At 44.9% G+C, this 22,382-nt stretch overlaps 1 protein-coding gene and 1 long non-coding RNA gene across 3 annotated transcripts in view; one reads left to right on the forward strand and one right to left on the reverse strand.

Moving 5' to 3' along the window:
- LOC144390358 (uncharacterized) overlaps positions 1-22,382 on the reverse strand; it is a 173,537-nt gene that overhangs the window by 137,747 nt on the left and 13,408 nt on the right. The window lies entirely within an intron of this gene.
- Positions 5,195-21,604, forward strand: LOC144390291 (NLR family CARD domain-containing protein 3-like). The gene is made up of 10 exons (XM_078096780.1): positions 5,195-5,480; positions 5,569-5,682; positions 6,058-6,171; positions 8,129-8,207; positions 8,361-8,571; positions 8,728-10,531; positions 10,622-12,720; positions 13,057-13,230; positions 20,183-20,229; positions 20,374-21,604. Exons 1-7 carry the CDS (start codon positions 5,392-5,394, stop codon positions 10,803-10,805), a joined length of 2,595 nt encoding a protein of 864 aa, XP_077952906.1. The 5' UTR covers positions 5,195-5,391; the 3' UTR covers positions 10,806-12,720; positions 13,057-13,230; positions 20,183-20,229; positions 20,374-21,604.

Genomic DNA, 22,382 nt, shown 5'->3' on the forward strand with positions numbered 1-22,382 from the left:
ACACTTTTGATGTGTGGAATCGGCCATTTGTTGCAGTATTGGTCGTCTAATTGTGTTCTAAATAAACCTGTCGTGTTAAGCGTAATTCGGGTGGACGTTTCTTGTCAGACGACTGAACTATTTACCAGTCTGAGTCTCCTCATGGAATATTCCCCTTTATTCTGTATATTCTGCACTGTCTCTAAGCGACAGCTGCAGGGGGTTACACGGACTGCAGAACTGGACCAGTACTCGGGCTGCGACGGGTGACGTTTGCTTCCACACTAGAAGGCCTATAGAGAAGGGCGAGTGGACTCCAGGGTGGATGTGGTGGACGGACGCTGGATCCGTCCTGAAGCCCACTGCTGTCTGGCTGCTATGAGAGCTCTATGACTCTGGGCCAGGAGAAGACGGGAATGAAATGAAAATGAATGTTCCAACATCACTAGCAGGTCAACCTTAAGCACAAGGATGATGACTGTTGAAGGTCCACAAATCCTCACTGGCCGTCCCACCACCAGGGTTGCTTCACGTGGTGGAGCAGTGAGAAGTAAGGATGAGCCCTGTACTAGTGTTGTTACCTCCCACCCTCCTGCTTCGAAGCTTGTGTTGAAATATGAACCAGTGCAGGCGAAGCAAACGTGTCGGTGCTCGATTTGTTCGCTGCTGATCACGTGATCAGTGACGTCCGAAGCTTCGTTCCTGCGTCACGTGACCGCTTCGATTTGATTCAATGGGCTGGAAACAGGGTTCGGGCTTGTCGGTTTGATACAGTCAAAGTCAGTGTTGTAGTAGTAGTAGTAGTACAACTAGTAGTTGTAGTAGTAGTAGCAAAGACCTGTGGCAGAGAGAGGTCGCTCCGAGATGTGGGAGCACTTTAATTTGATTTCCTCTAACAAGATTTGTAATAGGCAGACAAAGTCTGTCATTTGTATTGTGTAATTATGGATGTTTATTTTTATTGTGGAGACCACCCGATATTTGGCTGAATCAAACATTCATCGGAGTGAAGAACCGCTAAAATATTGGATCAAACACAAACACGTGTACCCACATCTATTTGTATTCAGCACGTGATCTTTTGAGTATTCCTGCCTCATCGGGCCGTGTGAGCGCCTTTTTTCAAAAGCTGGGGAAACAGTATCTAAGAAACCGACTCAACCCCAATACTGTGGAGAAATTGTGTTTCTCCATAAAAATCAATATCCTGTCATAAGAAACCTGTCAGCACAATCACTGCCCCTCTGACCTTTCCTCTGTGATCACTTCCCACATTCAAACAATTCACAGAAGTCCCTGTGACTGAACTGCACATGCAGTAGGAAGCACTTGCTGGTGTTTTAAATTATATTACCTACATATAACTCTATACTATATATAATCTATCTTCTATTAATTATTCTGCTAGTATGATCACAAACATACATGCACAAAGGTGCAGAAAGACATAGATAAGTGTGTGTTCCACTTCTTGTTAATGTACAGAGAATTGAAATACACAAACAAGGACACAAGTCAAACCTGAAAACAATAGTTTTATTCATAAAGGAATCCATGTGTTTATTAGATGATTTATTGGTTCAACTTTTCATAATCAGAGATTGGGCCAAAATATACTGGTGGGCTGTTCGATACATTTGCACTACAAGTTTTCAACAGCAGACGTCATCATAGAGTTTGAGATGCATTGAATGAATGAACCTTTTTACGATACGATTGGCTGGAAAGCTTCACTTTGCCATCAGTACATACAAGTCACATTGTGTATTGGTATTATTGTTTTTGTTGTTTCTTGTTCTTCTGGGTTTGTATCCTTATGGTTGAAATGCACTTATTGTAAGTCGCTTTGCATAAAAGCGTCAGCTAATTGACATGTGATGTAATGAAGGTGTGAAGGTGTGGACTCTGCTATGAATCCGGCTGAGGACCCAGAGGACGGAGTCCCTCCCTCTGAAGCCCCTCTGTGTGGGGAACATGACAGCCAGACCAAAGCTCAGAGGTGAGAGGACCATCTCCAACTGTCCTCCACTCGTCTCCATGTCCCAACGTCTCTGACTCACTGACTCTGCTTCTATGTGTGTGACCAGGATCCATCAGAGACCAGGAGAAGATCTAAGGAGACTTCTACAGGTCAGAGGACCGTCTAAAGAGATTTGCAGTACTTTCATTACAATTTGTATTGTCGATGCAGAGGTCTGCAGACGTTGTTTTTCTGACCCACAGTAAGAAGTAAAACCAGATGAAACTGATGACTAACTGTCACTCAACTAATAAACTGTCCATCGACAGTCTTCAGCATCTGGTTTTCATGATGATCAATGACAGAAGATGGAGGAATTACAGTTTGTGTTCTACATTCAGTCACATCTTACTGTGTGCAAGCAGGCTGCTTTACTGGCTGTTCTTACCCACAATCCTTTGCACAGCAGGTATATGAGCCAGAGGGTTCAAGGTGCCATGTGATGAGGAAGTAGAACACTGCATGTAACAACATGTCCTTTGTGATTTGGCAGGCGGCTTCAGACTGATACGTGGGGAAGTTGTTCCGCCCCAACAGGTTCAAGCTGATCATCAAAGTGGAGAGAAGAATAAAAACACTCTCAGCTCAGACTCTGTTGTCTTAGTGGATGTTTTTATTCTATATAAACTCTTCACTACATTTGTTACAAAGGTTTCTGCTTCATCACGTGTTCCCTACTAGTCTACATGTAGAAGAAGACCAGGTGACAAAGAGGGGCGTGCACGGGTCCTCTGAACCATCTGGTCCAACAACAGCATCAAGTCTGTTGTCATAGCAACTCTTTACAAGGTGGAAGGATCGTTCCACAGATGCTGGTTTTGATCCTGAAAGACTCTTGTTGAGCCGTGAGGAGGATTCTGTTCACGAGGACCTTTGACCCTGTTAACAGCTCACACTGAGACTCAGTCAACCAGTCAGACTGCATACTTTGATGGTGACGTGAGGACACACCCTCTCTGATGAAGGACAGCAAGCTGCGTCACTTCACTCCGTCTGATGGAAGCTGAAGTGAAGCACGGAGCTCCTTTTCTACACGGACCTGCTGAGGACAGAAGAGAGCTGCTCACTGAGGAAGTTCATGTCTACGAGCTCAGTAAGTGCAGCTGTGATTGGTTGAATGACATCATTGATGGTCATGAAGGTGTGATTGTTTAAAGCTGGGAAACAAGATGGCGCCTGTGTGAGCAGGCAGAGAGAAGCTGCTGTTAGTCTGAATGATGACGCTGTGATGAAGAAGAGGAGCTCAGTCTGATCTGGGGTCTGTGAGGACTGTTACTAATGAGGAGGGGAAGGTAGCAGACGGAGGGGCACTAGGACCCAGCAGGGACCACAGAGCTCACCTGGGCCTTTGTTCCTGAAACACACCTGAGAGACGCTCTGTTTGTCTCACCTGCTGCTTCAGTCCTTTAAGTCCACAAAGCTTCATGTTCATTTCTTCATCTGCTTTAAACACATTTAGTCACTTTTTAGTGTTTGACTGTGTTTGTTTTCTTTAGTCTTCAGTTTTTCTCTCATTGATCAGCAGGTTGTAGTCGACCTTTTACTAACTGATCACATGGTGAAGTGAAGCATCCCATCAGGAGAAAGCTTCCCCATGTTACCATGGTAACCACAGTGTTTCCATCAGGACAGCTACAGGTCACCTTACTGGTCTGTGTTTTACTGACTTCTGGACTCTGAAGAGGAGAAACAGCACAGCTCCACCTGCTGGAAGAAGAGTGATAACATTCATCTTGTAAAACACTACATTTATAGGATGAGCATTTTAACAGAGTTTAAAAAGGTAAAAGGAAGTTTATCTTTCTCCAGAAGTCTAAACTTGAACAGACAACAAACTGAAACGCAGAAGCATGAACTAGGCTTAAGTGTGCGTGTTTATATTTTAATACTAAGCAGAACTGTCGGGAGGCGGATCAAAGTCAGGGAGGGTGCAGAGGCACATGGAGCAGAACATACAGATGCAAGAGTCTTCTGGTCAGCGAGAGGTTTCATCTTTTTCTTAGGTGGCATTTTTGCCTTCTACTTTTCCTGCTGAAGGAAAAACGGGATCACGTGGGAAGCGGCATGTATGCGCAGACGGCGTGTGCGCATAACAAAATGGCGGCCGCCGTTCAGAGTGTTGTTCGTTGCCACACAGCCACCACCGGAATATGTTTTATTTATTCCACCACACACGTTAAAACATCACCGACCTGAGTAAACACAGCATAGAGCAGTTGAAACGTGAATTCATTTACTACTGAGAAGTTTGTATCTTTATTGTTGAAATGGAATCTGCGGTTACTGGCTAGTTGTTGTTGTAGCGGCTAAACTAGCACGTCGCGATACTCAAGGGGATCATGTCTGCGCAGAGTTAATGCGCAAAGGCTTGAAGCGGCGCTTGTCAGGTCCGCTGACAGGTTTCTTTCTGCTAGTTACGGTGATTTTTATGGAAGTCCATTTCCGCCACAAAAAAAAGAAAGTCGACATTATGGCTTGAGATGTGCGCATGCGCAGGCTCCTTCGTTGTTTGGTACATTGACTTTATAAACCCTCTTGGCGACTTCTGGTCAAAAGCGACCAGCGACCTTATCTGGTTTTATTGGAGACTTCTGTGGTGTCTGACGTGGCGTGACGTCACTGAAGCAGGAACCCGGCGGCTCGCAGCAGTCCAGCTGCAGTCAGAGGAGACACACGTCACGTGCAGGCTGAAATCAACGCGCGCATGCGCAAAGCCGCCGCCGATTCTGCAGCGTCTCTCCTCGTTGAGAAATTGCCAATACTGGTTCAATAAAGAGAGAAGAACTTTTCAATCGTTACTAATCACGATAACTACGTAATAAATACCACCCGGAACGTATTTTATCTCCCTAGAAGTTCGATTTATTTCGGACTCGGAAATACGGAAGATAATTTAGACTCCGCTAAAAGTCGGACGTCCCTTGTATATACACAAGGTCTATAATATAAATCTTACTAATATAAAATATGTTGTATGGTTTGAGTATAAACAACCTTTTGTTTGGTTTTACAGGACTGATCTTTGCTCCACACTTTTGGTTCCCTTCCACCTATACTTACTTATAATATTGATATTATAAAACTATACATATCTCATGTTGTCATTCTGCATGCTGAGTTTTAGTGGCCTATATAGTGATTTAACATAAATAACGTCCTGATGGACCGCTGCCTCCTGCCAAAGGAGAGCGCTTAAAAGAAACACGACATTTATAGGATGAGAATTTAAAATGACGTCTCTTGACACGTTGTCTCAAGACAACAACACAAAGTGTCCCATGAGAGTTTTAGTGTTGAGGTGAATGAGCTCTGTGTGTTTGTCCTGATGAAGATAATAATGTGTGAGCTCTGCCAGCAGGTTGGTGTGAAGGTGTGAAGGTGTGGACTCTGCTATGAATCAGGCTGAGGACCCAGAGGACGGAGTCCCTCCCTCTGAAGCCCCTCTGTGTGGGGAACATGACAGCCAGACCAAAGCTCAGAGGTGAGAGGACCATCTCCAACTGTCCTCCACTCGTCTCCATGTCCCAACGTCTCTGACTCACTGACTCTGCTTCTACATGTGTGACCAGGACCCATCAGAGACCAGGACCTGGACCTGGACCCAGCTGTGTGTCCATGAAGAGTAACCGGTCTATGGAGCCTCCTCTACTCTTCAAAGATGTTGGTCCCTCTGTAGATGCAAGGTGAGGGTCTCAGGCTGATGATGAGGTGTTTCTACCAGACTCTCTGGTGGAGGTTCTGGGTTTCTTGCTCCAGGGCCCTTCAGCAGTGTCCAGTGAGGGAGGGAGAGCTCCATGGAGGACTTGGTGAGACCTGTTGGGACTAAACCAAACTGACTGGTGAAGAAAACAGTGAGCTGAAAGACTGAGCTGTTGATTCTCAGTGGGACCAGCAGGACCAGTAGACCTAAACCACTACAGGGAGTCATGTGGTCCACATCCAGACCTCACGTCATGGACCTTTACCTTGTTTTGGTCTCTGTGAGGACAGACACCATGTGAGCTGATGCTTCATGATTAGATGATGATGTGATGATGTAATCTCAATGTTTCTTTCAGTTCACATCAGCAGAGAGGAAAGTCTCCTGAACCCAGATGTTTGTCCATGAAGAGTGATCGGTCTATGGGTCATCGGATTGACTTCAAAGATGGACGCCGTTCTTATGACCCAGAGTAAGTTCTTAAACAGATGAAGAACTGTTCTGATCCTCAGTCATGAATTACATAAATGTTTGTTCAGTGTTTAACGTGTTGTTTCCATGACGATCCATCATGACAGAACTCATTATCTTCATCTAACTGGTCTGTGTGTGTTTAAGTGTGAATCATTAACTGTAAACATCCTCAGATGTAAACACAATGTGAGCCAGTTCCTCCACATCAGGATCAGCAGAGGTCACATCTGGTTATATAATAAAGGTGGCAATATGTTCTGCAATAATATCGGCATGTTATTAAATTCATCCTCTAAACACAGCTGTTGCTTGTCAGATGCAATCAGATGGACGGTAATAAAACGCCATGATGCCGTCACAATGCGTAATGACGCTGATGGCTGATCTTCGCTCTTAGAAGACGTGGCACATGGAAGGATTGGCGCTGTAGTGCAGCGCACCATCGGCCTGTTAAAGGGCAGATGGCGCTGCCTCGACTGCACTGGAGGGAGGTTGTTGTTTACTCCTGAAAAGGTGTGAAACATCGTGCTGCGTGTGCTGTGCTACATGATGTGGCTCAGCTTCCAAACGTGCCTCGACCCCCTGACGCCGATGTTGGCCCAGACCCTGTCCCCGATCCCCAATCACTGCCGCCAGTCTCTCATCAGAAGGGGACAGCTCCGGTGTCCCTTTCCCACCCGGGCAGACACACCTTGGCGATGGCTAAGCGCTTTTTTGCATCCACTTTGATGTCAGACCAGTTTTTCTTTATTTGGGTCCGAGGTCGTGAGGCTGCAGCGTTGCTCTGCAACCTTTTGCCCCTCAGGTGCCTTGTTGGCATCAGTGATGTCCACACTGTGTCCTCCAAAGAGCATCTTACTTCTCCTTCCCACCTCCCAATGATCATTTCCACATCACGCTGAGTGAAGTTACGTTTCTTCGTTTTCCTCTCAGTGTTTGTCATGATTTCCCAATCGATGAATATTAATTTGTGGGCGTTCCACAGACTATATATGGGCAACTATGGGCGTGACATGAAGCCGCAAAAGCTGCGCTGCATTTAGAAGTGATTGTGATTTATTAAGGGAAAACTGCGTAGGACGTTTTATAAGTCTGAATATTTCTGTGCGTACGCACGTCCTACGTTTCATCCGTACGCCACTTCTGGCGCAAATCCTACGCAAGCTTTTATGAATGAGGCCCCTGGTCCCCCTGGTCCAACACATGCGCTCACTCACAGAGTGCGACCCCCAGTGGACTGATTAGGAATAGCAGCTACTTTTATAGAAAAGCAATTTGTGTCTTTCTGTAATTCTCACAATAGTAAAGTCATCCAGCGGGCTGCACTGGACCCCCGCAGACCAGATTTGGCCCTCGGGCCTTGAGTTAGACACCCATCATCTAACTGGTCTGTGTGTTTAAGTGTGAATCATTGACTGTAAACATCCTCAGATGTGAACACAATGTGAGCTGGTTCCTCCACATCAGGATCAGCAAAGGTCACATCTGGAGACAGCTGCAGGTTTCTGGAGACAGATGACTGGGACTGAACATGTGATTAGAATAAACTCAGTGCTCTGTGGACCAGCTGACGTGGTCTCTGGACTCCATGCAGAGGTTTGGACAAAGTATCGTCAGTAGACTCTGTGAAAAGGTCCAAAGACTAGTTTCAGAAGGTCTAAGGAGACTTCTAGAGGTCAGGGGACGTTTTAAAGAGGTTTGGAGTAGTTCCATAGGACTTTGGACCAGATGCAGAGATCTGCAGACGTTGTTATGACCCACAGTAAGAACTAAAACCAGATGAAACTGATGACTAACTGTCACTCAACTAATAAACTGTCCGTCATCATCGACAGTCTTTAGCATCTGGTTTTCATCATGATCAATCATGACAGAAGCCAATATCTTTAACTAATGTTGTATTGGTGTTGATGGTCCAAACACCATGTGAGCTGATGGTTCATGTTCCTCCACAGAGAGGACCAGGAGAGCTCAGAGGTTCCCACAGGTCCGTCTGCCCAGCAGCATCAAACACACCTGGACTCCATCTTCATGGTGTGTACATGTACAACTACTTTAACATCCCTCAGTTCACCATCATCCCCACGCTGCACTTTGTAGACCAGTGGATTGTCCGCCTGTCCAACATGGACCTGATGGTGGCTTCCATGTTCTAGTTGGTGTCATTCATAGAATGTTCTTTTCCAGCTGCTGGAGGAGAACATCCTCACATTTGTGAAGAACGAGCTGAAGAAGATCCAGAAGTTCATGAGTTCAGATTACCCAGAATGCTTAGAGAAAGAGGATGAGGAGGTGCTAGATGAAGAGCAGAGGAGGAGCAGAGAGGCCTTTGTGAAGATCTCAGTGCACTTCCTGAGGAGAATGAAGCAGGAGGAGCTGGCTGAGCGTCTGCAGAGCAGTAAGAGGATTTCTCTACAGACTTACCATGCTGATACATGAGACCTTCACTAATGTCTCCAGAGATGGACAGAATATATTCATAGTCATTCTCTGAGGAAAGACATGTTGAAATCTATTCTGTGACTCATTGATCTTCTTTGTTGTCTTCATTCAGGAATTCCTGCTGCAGTTTGTCAGCGTGAACTCAAATCCAACCTGAAGAAGAAGTTCCAGTGTGTGTTTGAGGGGATCGCTAAAGCAGGAAACCCAACCCTTCTGAATGAGATCTACACAGAGCTCTACATCACAGAGGGAGGGACTGCAGAGGTCAATGAAGAACATGAGGTCAGACAGATTGAAACAGCATCCAGGAAACCAGCCAGACCAGAAACAACCATCAGACAAGAATACCTCCTCAAAGCCTCAACTGGAGGAGAGGAACCAATCAGAACCGTGATGACTAAGGGAGTGGCTGGCATTGGGAAAACAGTCTTAACACAGAAGTTCACTCTGGACTGGGCTGAAGACAAAGACCACCAGGACATACAGTTCACATTTCCATTCACCTTCAGAGAGCTGAATGTGCTGAAAGAGAAGAAGTTCAGCTTGGTGGGACTTGTTCATCACTTCTTCAGTGAAACCAGAGCAGCAGGAATCTGCAGGTTTGAAGAGTTTCAGGTCGTGTTCATCTTTGACGGTCTGGATGAGTGTCGACTTCCTCTGGACTTCCACAACAATGAGATCCTGACTGATGTCACAGAGATCTCCTCAGTGGATGTGCTCCTCACAAACCTCATCAGGGGGAAGCTGCTTCCCTCTGCTCGCCTCTGGATAACCACACGACCTGCAGCAGCCAATCAGATCCCTCCTGAGTGTGTTGGCATGGTGACAGAGGTCAGAGGGTTCACTGACCCCCAGAAGGAGGAGTACTTCAGGAAGAGGTTCAGAGATGAGGAGCAGGCCAGCAAGATCATCTCTCACATCAAGACCTCACGAAGCCTCCACATCATGTGCCACATCCCAGTCTTCTGCTGGATCACTGCTACAGTTCTGGAGGAGGTGTTGAAGACCAGAGAGGGAGGAGAGCTGCCCAAGACCCTGACTGAGATGTACATCCACTTCCTGGTGGTTCAGTCCAAAGTGAAGAAGGTCAAGTACGGTGGAGGAGCTGAGACGGATCCAGTGTGGAGTCCAGAGAGCAGGATGATGATCGAGTCTCTGGGAAAACTGGCCTTTGATCAGCTGCAGAAAGGAAACCTGATCTTCTATGAAACCGACCTGACAGAGTGTGGCATCGATATCAGAGCAGCCTCAGTGTACTCAGGAGTGTTCACTCAGATCTTCAGAGAGGAGAGAGGACTGTACCAGGACAACGTGTTCTGCTTCGTCCATCTGAGTGTTCAGGAGTTTCTGGCTGGTCTTCATGTCCATCTGACCTTCTTCAGCTCTGGTGTCAATCTGCTGTCAAAAGAACAAACAACCTCGGCGGTGTCTAAAGTCTCTAAAGACGAACCTGAACCAAAGCGTCTCTACCAGAGTGCTGTGGACAAGGCCTTACAGAGTCCTAATGGACACCTGGACTTGTTCCTCCGCTTCCTCCTGGGTCTTTCCCTAGAGACCAATCAGAGTCTCCTACGAGGTCTGCTGACACAGACAGGAAGTCGCTCACAGACCAATCAGGAGACAGTCCAGTACATCAAGGAGAAGATCAGTGAGGATGTGTCTCCAGAGAAAAGCATCAATCTGTTTCACTGTCTGAATGAACTGAATGATGCTTCTCTAGTGAAGGAGATCCAATGGTTCCTTAGTTCAGGACGTCTCTCCACAGAAGAACTGTCTCCTGCTCAGTGGTCAGCTCTGGTCTTCATCTTACTGTCATCAGAAGAAGATCTGGAGGTGTTTGACCTGAAGAAATACTCTGCTTCAGAGGAGGCTCTTCTGAGGCTGCTGCCAGTGGTCAAAGCCTCCAAAAAAGTTCTGTAAGTACAGAGAGAGTAAATTCATACATCAGAACTTAAATATGCTGCCATCTTTTATACTTACTGCTTCTTCTTCATCCTTCTCTTCAGACTGAGTGGCTTTAACCTCTCAGAGAGAAGCTGTGACGCTCTGTCCTCAGTTCTCAGCTCCCAGTCCTCTAGTCTGAGAGAGCTGGATCTGAGTAACAACCACCTGCAGGATTCAAGAGTGAAGCTGCTGTCTGCTGGATTGAAGAGTCCACACTGTGAACTGGAGACTCTGAGGTCAAATTAATTTAGTTTGTCTGAATGTCTTAAACCAGCGCTTCCCAACCTCCAGAATGCCGTGACCCAATTTGAAAATCTTTTGCGGGCCACCTAAACCTTTAATTACAACTCTGATCAAAACATAATGATTAAATGACCTTAATAATTTAACCAAACGTAAATGTTTTAACCGACAATGTATGTTTTGTATACCATTTTCTCCGGAGCTCATGTGCCGTGTTTTCCGCACAATAAGGCGCATAAGATACTGCAGTTTATGGCGGCAAGTCATCGACTGACACAAAATTCGAGAGCGCAAATCAGGTCGATGCGCTCGAGTAAATCAGACATCCGCAGTCAAAAGTCTGTCTCGCGTGAGATATTTGCTCTCTCGCGGAGCGTGAACTTCCTCGCTCGCAAGGTTAGTCTCTGCTCGCGCTCGCTGTTGTTCTTTCTGACAGTAAGGGGGCGGAGCCAGTCACCATGGTCTCTACACCTGATTGGTTACAAACCCCGTCTTTGGATTGGCTGGAGTGATGCATTCACACAACTATAGAAGCCTATTTCCGCACTGAAGAAAGGGGATAGAAAGTGCATTCAGGGTCCGATCGATGCTGCGAGGTGCGTCCGCTCCCGCTGCCCCCCTCGCCATCCACGCCTTAAATCTTCGGCTGCTTTTAGAATAACTTATTTGCCCCGTTAAGATGGTTCAGCTACTGTAGAGAAAAGGGCGCCGTCTCTCGCTCTTTAATCTCATAAAGTGCTCGGTGAGAACGACAGCTTTGTTTCTCCGACGCGCCCTGAAAGCAGCTCCATATCTCACGCGCTTGAGCGCCGCTTAGCATCTCGCCGTCGTAGACGAGCTTTGGCGTGTTTGGCAAAGCGTCTTGAGCGCCGTGTATGGATCAACCGATTAACCAATTGATCCATATATATATAAGGCGCTCCGGATTATAAGGCACTGTCGTTTGTGAGGAAATTAAAGCCTTTTAACTGCCCCTTGGAGTGCGGACAATGCGGTATATTGACTTTAATACTAGAAGAGGGCGCCCCGTTTGTTGACCAACGACAGGCGGACAAGAGCAGCCGTTTCCAGCGAGAGCCTTATTGTTTTATTAATCTGTCCGTTTAAATTGTTTGTGCTTCATCAATTAATGTTTCACATAACTAATGTGCCGCATCATAAATATTTTTATATTAATTTCAAAGTCAATTACTCCACAGCATAAACATCATCATTGTTCATCAGGATTTCCGACTTCATAAAAACCTTTTTCCACCAGAAGATGAACCTTATCTATGGAGCCATAAGCTAAGAGACTAAACTATGGACAACAATCTGTTTATGTTTCCATCACATCATCGGATCCTTGTGGAACCAACACATTTGATACGGAGGGAATTAAAACACAATGTTGGCTCACGATAAATCATCACAGGGCCGTCCTATTAATCCTCTTATTCATGCTGCGTGATGTTATTTTAATATGGTTCATTGAGGAAAATGGGAAAAGCAGAGGTGTAAAAGAGACTGAAACTTGGATTTCTGGCGCTTCGGTGACAATCTGCTTGGAGTTTGATGGTTGCTCATTTAAGGTGTAGATGGTAACTGACATTAAATTAGCAAATAAAGATCCTTTTTAATCACTTTCCTGTTTTAATAGTCTATTCTACACTAGTACTTGTATAAACACTTAACTGATTTTATATGAAATAGGATTTAATTTTAACATCAATGTTATTTTTCTTGTTGATTGTTGTCTCTTCAGACTGAGTGTCTGTAACCTCTCAGAGAGAAGCTGTGACGCTCTGTCCTCAGTTCTCAGCTCCCAGTCCTCTAGTCTGAGAGAGCTGGATCTGAGTAACAACAACCTGCAGGATTCAAGAGTGAAGCTGCTGTCTGCTGGATTGAAGAGTCCACACTGTGAACTGGAGACTCTCAGGTCAGGATTCAATTAAAGTCCACTTGGTGTCTTTATTTACATCCATAAGATTCTTTCTGCTTGCATGATTTAAATCAAATATGTATTTTCCAACTCTTTCCATAAAATGTGTTTATATTCAATATAATGTAAATATTTGACATTATAGAGTTAGTAGTAATGTTATCAGGTTGTTGATGTACATTAGTGGGTGTTTAGTTGTGACTGGAAACCAGTCAGTAACCATGTTAATGTGACCCCTCTGTACCTGATAGTATCTCAGTACTGCAGTGACCTTCCAGCCCTCACAGCTCCCTCAGATCATGTGACATGTGTTCTTATTCTGTGTGTCTGCAGGCTGTCAGGCTGTCTGATCACAGAGGAAGGCTGTGCTTCTCTGGCCTCAGCTCTGAGCTCCAACCCCTCCCATCTGAGAGAGCTGGACCTGAGCTACAATCATCCAGGAGACTCAGGAGTGAAGCTGCTGTCTGTTGGACTGGAGGACCCTCACTGGAGACTGGACACTCTCAGGTATGAAGAGGCTGCAGCCACAGACCATCAGTCTGTAGAGGAGGTAGAGCTGGAAACCTTTTCTCTGTCCCACTGTCAGCTTGGTTAATAAGACCCTGACACACCAAGCTGACCTCAAACTACCAGAGACTCATCAAACTGTTTGTGTCCCACATGAGACCATCAACACAGACAGAAGTAGTGAGGAACAGTAGCCAGGATGAGCCTGAACAGGGAGGAAGGTGATGAAAACCTTGTTTCTCTGGAGCTTTGTCTTGTCTCCACGTTATAAGAGAGGACAGTGTCTCCTGACACGTTGACGGCATCATGGTGGGTTGATATGAGTCAACGTGGTCACCCTGCAGGTTTGTGGGCTCTTAACAACTCAAACAACACTTGGATGTTTAGATGCTGGTCCTCTGCCTCCAGTGTGTGTTTGTCCTTTAGTCCAGACATTATTATTAAGAGACAAACAGTCAGAGAAACAATCTGTTCAAAGCGTCTTGATGGATCATCACAGGAGGAACGTTTGGTGTTTTAAAGGAGTTCAGCTTCACCTGCTTTTGGTGCTTTGCACTGAGAGACGGTTCCCTGGATGATAAGAGTGGACTTGTTGAAGCTACAGGTGACAGTCGGCCACAGATGCTCAGTGAAGAACCAACAGCTGATGGTGGACCTGGAATTAGTATCAACTATATCGTAGAAATGAACAGAACATACCAAAAACACCCTATCCAGATAAATGTTGCCATCCGGATGGAGTGAATGTGATTGTGGTTGGATGAGAAGTGTTGGGAGCGGCTAGGGGGTCGTATTAGGTTACTAGCAAATGAGGAACTAACTTATGGACATTAATAGAATTATTAATAATCACTAAGATACTTCTCAGAATGAATAAATAACGGGGCACCACCCTGAGCTAACAGGGACCAATAACCAAAACTATAAATCAAGTCTCATAATTGATATTCACTCCTTGAGAGTGAAGATGTTGGAAGGAGTTAAGTTCGAGCACTGGCGATGTATGTCAACGGTCACCACCATATAAATGCACAAGTAAACACAGGAAAACGGTTCTTTAAAGTATAACAGGGTTTATTAACTCACAGGAACACCGATCAAGATCACCTATAACTGCAACCAACAATCCCCACAACACTTATTTTAAACCTACTCACTAAACAAGCAATCAAAACCAGAGTGTGTGTGTGTGTGTGTGTGTGTGTGTGTGTGTGTGTGTGTGTGTGTGTGTGTGTGTGTGTGTGTGTGTGTGTGTGTGAGCACAGAGGGGGAGAGAGAGAGGGGGGGGGAGGCGAGGGGGGTGCAGGGAAGGAACGGCGGTGCGGTTGCGCGCAACAACAAGCGGAGTGCCGGTTATCACACTAGGGGGCGAGCGAGAGCAGCGGGGCGGAAGTGAGACCGTTAAATCAAACCACCGAGGAAGACGGGAACGTTAAACACAGGCCGTTTCTCAATACCTAAGACGGCGAGAACGGACTCGCGTTCCCGCGAGAATAGACTCGGGAGACAGACTCGGGAGTCCTGACTCACGGGTACGGGAGAACGGAGAACGGACATTTCCGCAATCGGAACAGCAGCTGACTTGATGACGTCACCACAGTAGGCGGTCTTTGTTTACGCACGCAAGTAGAAATGTATAAAAAGCCAGCAGCGTGTTAACGGTTGTGGAAGGTGTTTGTTGAAATTGCAAAAGTATTCTGACTGAGTAGCTGGCAACGAAGAGCACAATAAAAACATATTGGTATTATTATATTTAATAATTCATTAATTTGAGTAGTAACTACATGGATCCGATACATATTGCTGTTGCGGTCGGCAAACTGTATATAGAAGCTGAAGAGGAGGCTGCCCAACTCAGGAGAAACATACGCAAGCGAAAATCCAAGATGAGGCGAAGGATGGCGAGGAGACGTGCCATAATAGCATGTCTCGCTTTCTTTGTAAGTTTAATTCGGTATAAAGCATTGATGATATGTAATCATTTATATTAATGTCAGCTGTGGTTTTCTCTGCTGTTTGACTGTTGTGGCTGATACTGCAAGGTGGTTGTAATACAGATTGTTTGGAGCAATGCCCTCAAAGGCACATTACAGAAAAGATACCTTCTACATACGAAACCTACAGATGTTATTAATGATAGGGCAGTTGTTATGTGTATCAAGGTTAGCTTAATCCAGGACTAATAAACCACCAGGTACAGAGGAGGTTTGATACAGTAACAGCATCTGACCATCGATTAGCCTACTAAAGCATACACACCTAATGGTCGTCTTGGTATTCAAACATTAAGAGGTTGGTATTCAGATGGACAGAGGCATAAACATCATTATGCGTTACTGCAAAACACAGCAAGACCTCATTCATTATGGAATCCATGGAAACGTTTTTATTAACTATATGAAATAGTCAAAGCATAATCGTAAAATGCAGCATTTCTTTAATATTACGAACTGAATAACCAATTTAACAATATTATCACAGTTGTTGCATTTGTTTATTACAGAACAAACATCCTGTTACTAAATATGCTGTGATGAAGAATGATGTCCCCATCAATATTTCAGATGGAGATGGCCCAAGACCCTGGCCCTCCTCATAATTACACACTGATAGAAGCTCAATACTCACTCCCATCCAGTCTTGCTGGAGTTTCGTTGGCCTGTGAACAGGCTTTCGTTGCCCGCACGCCACTCTATGAGGGCTTGGGTTTCCTCAGTTGTCCCTTATTGGAGATATCACGGTCATATTAGTTCAAATGCACAATGACACCCATTATTACAAGCCTGCACAATATGGATAGACAGCCAAACAATTTGGTCTAAGATATAAAGACCATGAAGTTCAATTTAAACATGCCGCTATGAATCTAAACTCCGTACTTTAACATATTTAACTAACGTTAAATGACCGAAAAATAAACTAACAGTAGACGTCATACAAAGCAAAACGAATTGTATGTGTCATGTTTAACTGCTACTTTAATACCAGCATCACATTAGAAGATGATTCTCGAGAATAGGCGGCTGGAATGAGCGCTGACCGCCCGGTGCGCGAGAGGTTACGTTATAACGGCTCCGTTAGATTTGGAGGCTTTTTTTTTAAATAGGCTGAATGTTGACCACACATTTGTTGCTTAAACCGCTAACTTGTATCCTTAAAAAGTGTTCACATCACATTCCGTTAATTAACAAAAGTGGTATTTAATAAAAGACGACTTACAGTTGTGCGTTTTCTCATCTGCCATCGCAGCTTGCTGAGGTGAAATGCATTCTGGGATATATGTCTCTCACAAGAACAGACGAGCCTGCTTCGATGCATGCCCGGTAAAATGGGCGGGGCGAGTCACATCCGGGTATTATGACCGTTCTCGGCCAGATGCGGACTTGAGAATTGGAACAGTACTCGGGCTGTGACTGATGACGTTTCACGAGTCCACGAGAACAAAAGTCCACACAAGAACGCATATTGAGAAACGGCCAGTGTATTACGACTACTGGACGCGAGGGGCGAGCGAGAGCGAGATGCAGGAAGTGTTCCACGTATTAAAGCAGGAGGGTCCAAACTTTTTTCACTGAGGGCCACAAACAGAAAAATATGTGAAAGGTTGAGCCGCTCACTAAAGTTAAGGTATATCACCTCTAGTGTATTAACAGTAATATCAATCAATCAAATGTAGGTAAATTATGCTTGATAATTTATTATACTTACAGAAAAAACTGCATAAATCACATGTCTCCATTATTGGGTTTTCATTTTTTTTACAAAAAGGGTTGGCAGCTCATCCTCAGATTGCTTCTTCGTCAGGATGGGGACCCCCTTCACAGCCCTGTATAAAGAGGGAAGGCTTTATTTAACCTACTTATGCAAATCATTTATCAGCTAACGTGTTTTAGAAAATGTGATCAACTTTAATTGACTGCATTTATTAAGTAATTGGGCTTTTGAACACATGAATACTGTGTAATATATTTGAACTCGCCTACAATGGGAACAGTGTTGCACTTAATGGGAGCAGTGATGCTGCTCTGGACTGAAGGACGGCTGGCAGGTCACGAGTAAGTTTGCTGGTTGAGATGTGAAGGACATCACAGAGATGGCTGTCGCTCATTTTGGTTCTCAATCTGCTTTTGTTCAGAGTTCACAGAGAAAATGTTTGCTCGCATATGTATGTTGTGCCAAACAGACTGGTCATTCTTTTTGCGTGGCGTCGCATCAGAGGAAACTTGGCCTTTTCCAAGCTCCGGTAGAAGTCGGGTAGGAGAGGAGCTGCATCTCGATGAGTTCTAGTTGCAGACTCTCTTCCACTTCTTCTGCATCCAGCAGGAAGGGAGTTGAGAACAGCTTGATTTCTTTCTCAATGACAGAAACATCTTGGAAGCGCTGATTGAATTGTGTCCTAAGAGTTGTGATCACAGAAACATATTTCCCCTTTTTAGCAGAGAGGTCGGCCTTTGGATGAGCACGTTTGATTTCGGACAGCGTAGGGAAGTGCGCAAGGTTGAAGTTGCGTAGTTGTGTCTCAAAAAGACGAAGCTTCGCACAGAAAGTTGTGGTACAAGCTGGTCTTTGCCTTGCAGGCTCTTGTTCAGTGAGTTCAGATGACCAGTAAGATCAACTAGAAAGGCAGTAAGGGAATAAAACCGCTTCAGCACGGAGCCGCGACTAAGCCAGCGCACGTCACAATGATAGAGTACGTCCCCGTATTCAGCTTCGACATCAGATAGGAAAGCTTAATTCTCTGTGGTAGAGCCCTCGTGCTCGAATTATGTTGACAGTTTTCACAACTGTGGTCATCACATCGCCAAGCTGGACTGTCTTGGCACAGAGAGCTTCTTGGTGGATGATACAGTGCAATTTTACAGCCTCGCCTCCACTCTCTGGCACCTTGGCGCACACCATGGATGCCATTCACTGTTTAACCAAGTCAGCGTCTGAGAAAGCTTTCCCGCGGCGCGCTATGAGTTGAGCTACCTCATAGCTAGCTATTGTAGCGTTTTCTTGTGTGTTGTTAGCAGGGTAAAAGTACTGTTGTTGAGCCTGCAGGTTAGCTGCCATGTGCTGGACTTTGTCCTCTCGCTCAGCAGCAGTGTAGGACGTGAAGGTCGGATGCTTGGTTTCGTAGTGTCGTCGTACATTGGACTCTTTCATCACTGCAACCGTTTCATTGCAAATCAAACAGACACACTTCTCCTTGACTTCTTTGAAGAAATATTCATTTTCCCACCGTGTTTGAAATGTTCTGCATTCACTTGCTATCTTGCGTTTCTTTGCTTCTGCCATTTTGTCGTCGCAGAAATTTTTTATTTGAAACATTTTTTTTGTGGAAACGCTGCATTAGGACTGCAGCTAGTGAGTAGCTCCACCTACTGGTCAAACTAAGAACTCCAATACAGTCAAGTTTCATGTGTGGGCCACATTCCATTCTATTTCTATAATTTGCTGCGGGCCAATAAAAATGGATCCCGGGCCGCAGTTGGCCCGCGGGCCGTACTTTGGACACCCCTGTATTAAAGCAACGAGGAAGACGACAGTTGCACTGCTATGCCAACGCTATCTGTTGCTAGGGACTACGGCTTGGACGAAGGAGGGGGGGGGATACTTAGACGCGGCGCGAGGAGATTCTGTCCCGAGACCAGCGGAACGTAGATCAGCAACGTGAATCAGGATGGTCGGATCCATGTGTGTGCAGTTACAGAACCAACGATCTGGCTGGCGATACGAAATGAAACCACAGGCAAACGGATCCGGTCTGAACTTGTCGTTGGGAACAGAGGCGGCGGGGGGTCAGAGAGCAGCTGTCTCTCCGGTCCTCTGGAGTCAACAGGAATGAAATCAAAAGGGAAAAGGAAGCGGGACGTAGTGGAGCTCGAGTCTTGAGTTCGTCCAGCGACATTAAGACTGAAACTTGGGAATTGGAGGGAAAGAAAAGAAACCAAACAACGTTGTGTTGTCTCGATCTGTCACTAACGGGAAGTCAGGCGAAAGAGATCGATCCTTTGGCGCAATCTCTTCTTATGAACTTGAGGTCCAGGTTACAGGCCAGTGGCTTTCTATTCAGAATGTTGGTCCCTGGGACAAAACCAGCTGAAAACCCCTAGAGGGGAAACATCCTTCTCACCTTTTTCACCCGTGACCCGTTTTCATGCCTGCATGTCACACTTAAATGTTTCAGATCATCAAACTAATGTAAATATTAGACACAGATAACGCAAGTAAACACAAAATGCAGTTTGTATCATTAAGGGGAGAAAAGAATCCAAACCTAAATGGCCCTGTGTGAAAAAGTGATGAAAACATAAATGAAGTGAGGTTCATCACATCTTTGGAAAGCCCAGTTCCATTTCTCCAGCCACAGCCGTTCTCAATCTAGAAATCACTTAAATAGGAGCTGCCTGACAAAGTGAAGTAGACCACAAGATCCTCACAAGCGAGACATCAGGCTGCGATCCAAAGACATTCAGGAACAAATGAGGAACAAAGTCATTGAGATCCATCAGTGTGGAAAAGGTGACAAAGCCATTTGTAAAGACTCCAGCGAACCACAGGGAGAGACATTGTCCACAAATGGGGACAACATGGAAACATGCACATTGTGTGAATACTGAATGGTCTGTATCTGCTTTATCTTTATGAAACCGTTTAATGTGAATGTTCCTTTGCACACGTCCCATGAAGCTTGATCTGTAGCATGACGTCATTTCTCCCGTTTGAATTCACATCTGGTGAAAGTACAGTGACAGGTCCATTTCTTATTTGTTATCCATTCATCTTCTTCATGAATATATTCCAGCACCTCGTCGCTGTGTGACGCCTGACTGACAGTCTGTGGTCGTCTGTAAGTAGTGGTAGAAGAAGAAGAGGTGCTCCATGTGGACATGAAGGACAAAGCTGTGTGTGAGAGTGATGTAATGTCCATGTCTCCATGCTGCTCTGACCCCCCTCCTCCTTTCAGGGTGGAGCCTGATGGAGTCCGATGGTTGAGACCAGGTCTGAGGAAGTGTAAGTGTGCTTTGATTCATGAAGATTCAACCATCTTCACACTGTGACATCACTCATTCACCTCTGTGACGTCATCATCAACGTGTCAGTAGATGAACACATGATTAATAACTGCAGCTGTATTGTGTCTTGTTGTCTCATCAGATTCCTGTGAACTCACAATCGACACAAACACAGTAAACAAACAACTCAAACTGTCTGACAACAACAGGAAGGTGACATGTGTGGAGGAGGATCAGTCATATCCTGATCATCCAGACAGATTTGACTACGATCCTCAGCTGCTGTGTAGAACTGGTCTCACTGGTCGCTGTTACTGGGAGGTCGAGTGGAGAGGAAGAGTTTTTGTATCAGTGAGTTACAGAGGAATCAGGAGGAAAGGAGACAGTGATGACTGTTGGTTTGGATTCAATGATCAGTCCTGGAGTCTGATCTGCTCTAATGAAGGTTACTCTGTCCGTCACAATAAGACAGAAACACGCATCTCCTCCTCCTCCTCCTCCTCTGGTAGAGTAGCAGTGTATGTGGACTGTCCTGCTGGCTCTCTGTCCTTCTACAGAGTCTCCTCTGACACACTGATCCACCTCCACACCTTCAGCACCACATTCACTGAACCTCTTTATCCTGGGTTCTGGTTCAGGTCTTATGGTTCCTCAGTGTCTCTGTGTCCTCTTCAGGAGGGAGAGTCTCCTCCTGGTGGAGAACCTTCCTCTCTGCTCACCACATAGTTCAGTCTGTACAGCTGATGGTGGTTCATGTGGGTGTAGATGCAGGTGGAGCAGGTGAGGGGTACCTGAGCTGGTCTGGACTCTGGGGGGTCCACAGCTCTCTGGGACTCAGATGGAAGTGTGAAAGAGCTCAGCTTAATGCTGCTGTGCTCCTTCAATCAATAGATGATCATTTAGATATTGGCTCCTAATTAGGCTTTAATCTTCATCTTTATGTGTTCAAGAAGACATTTTATAAGACGCTCTTTCATCTGTCCCCCCATATGAGACAAATGTGTCCTTATGTGTGTGTGCGCTTCATCAGCAATAATAAAAACAAGGTGAAGAAGGAAAATATGAATGTGTAATTCTTTTTGAGCCCATTTTAACTTCAAATCTTTCTAAATCTGTTGAGTGAAATCAAATCTAATTTCACATAATCAGGTTTGTTTTGAACAAGAAGCTTTTTAATGGTTCAGCAAACCTCTCAAGGAAATATTGAATATGCGTTACTTGTGTTTTTATTCCCTATAATGTCATTTACAACATTTACTCCATGTGTTACTTTAACAGAAATAGAATTGTTTGGCTCTAATGTTAATAAATGACTTTTATTGGAAACAACTGTACATGTTTAAACAGGCCATCAAATAAAGATGCTTTCAACACGCTGTATTATTTCTTTTGACATGAAATACTCTGATCCTTTTTAAAGATGCTGTACTATTGACTTTTGTACTATTTCCTCCATAATATCTGTATTTATTCTACAGCCCTGTTGCTGTGTCAATAGCACAGAGGAAACATTGGTGGTGCAGCATGTTGAAGAAGGAAGTGAGTAAATAAAGAAATGAGTAATGAATAAGTTGCTTTATTAACCTTATTAACCTTCACGCAGAGCCGTCTCACAACAACACAAACTACTGAGCTCGCTACTTCAGGTGCAACTTGAAGCTTTCATTCTGCACCAAATATCACACTTAAGTCACCAACAAAAACACACAAAGCACAAGCACACATTTGATAACAGGGTGGAGTTTATCTCCTCACAAAGTGGAGTATTGAAAGTGTGTGTTGGACAGAAATATATATACAAATAAAAGTGATCAAATCTGCTGGGTGTAAAATATACATACAGCAACATGAATTAGCAGTTTTGGTGCCTTAGAACGTTGTGTCAATGCAATGAGCTTCATGGCCTCTTAACCTCTTGTGAGTGCTTATGAGTGACTACAGCTGGTGACTCTGAGGCATTTAAATAGAGCTCATTGGATACAAACGCCCACAAACGCTACAATGGGAAAGGCAAAGGAGCTCAGCATGGATCTGACATTGACTTGAACAAGTCAATGATTTATATTTTAAATCCAAATATAGATAAATATTTATTGTCGCACCCAAAGAAGTTTCACCGTGATGATAGACACACAACTATTCACTGGAAAT

Source organism: Gasterosteus aculeatus, chromosome 21 (genome assembly GCF_964276395.1).
Source record: "Gasterosteus aculeatus chromosome 21, fGasAcu3.hap1.1, whole genome shotgun sequence".
NCBI classification, from domain to species: Eukaryota; Metazoa; Chordata; class Actinopteri; order Perciformes; family Gasterosteidae; genus Gasterosteus; species Gasterosteus aculeatus.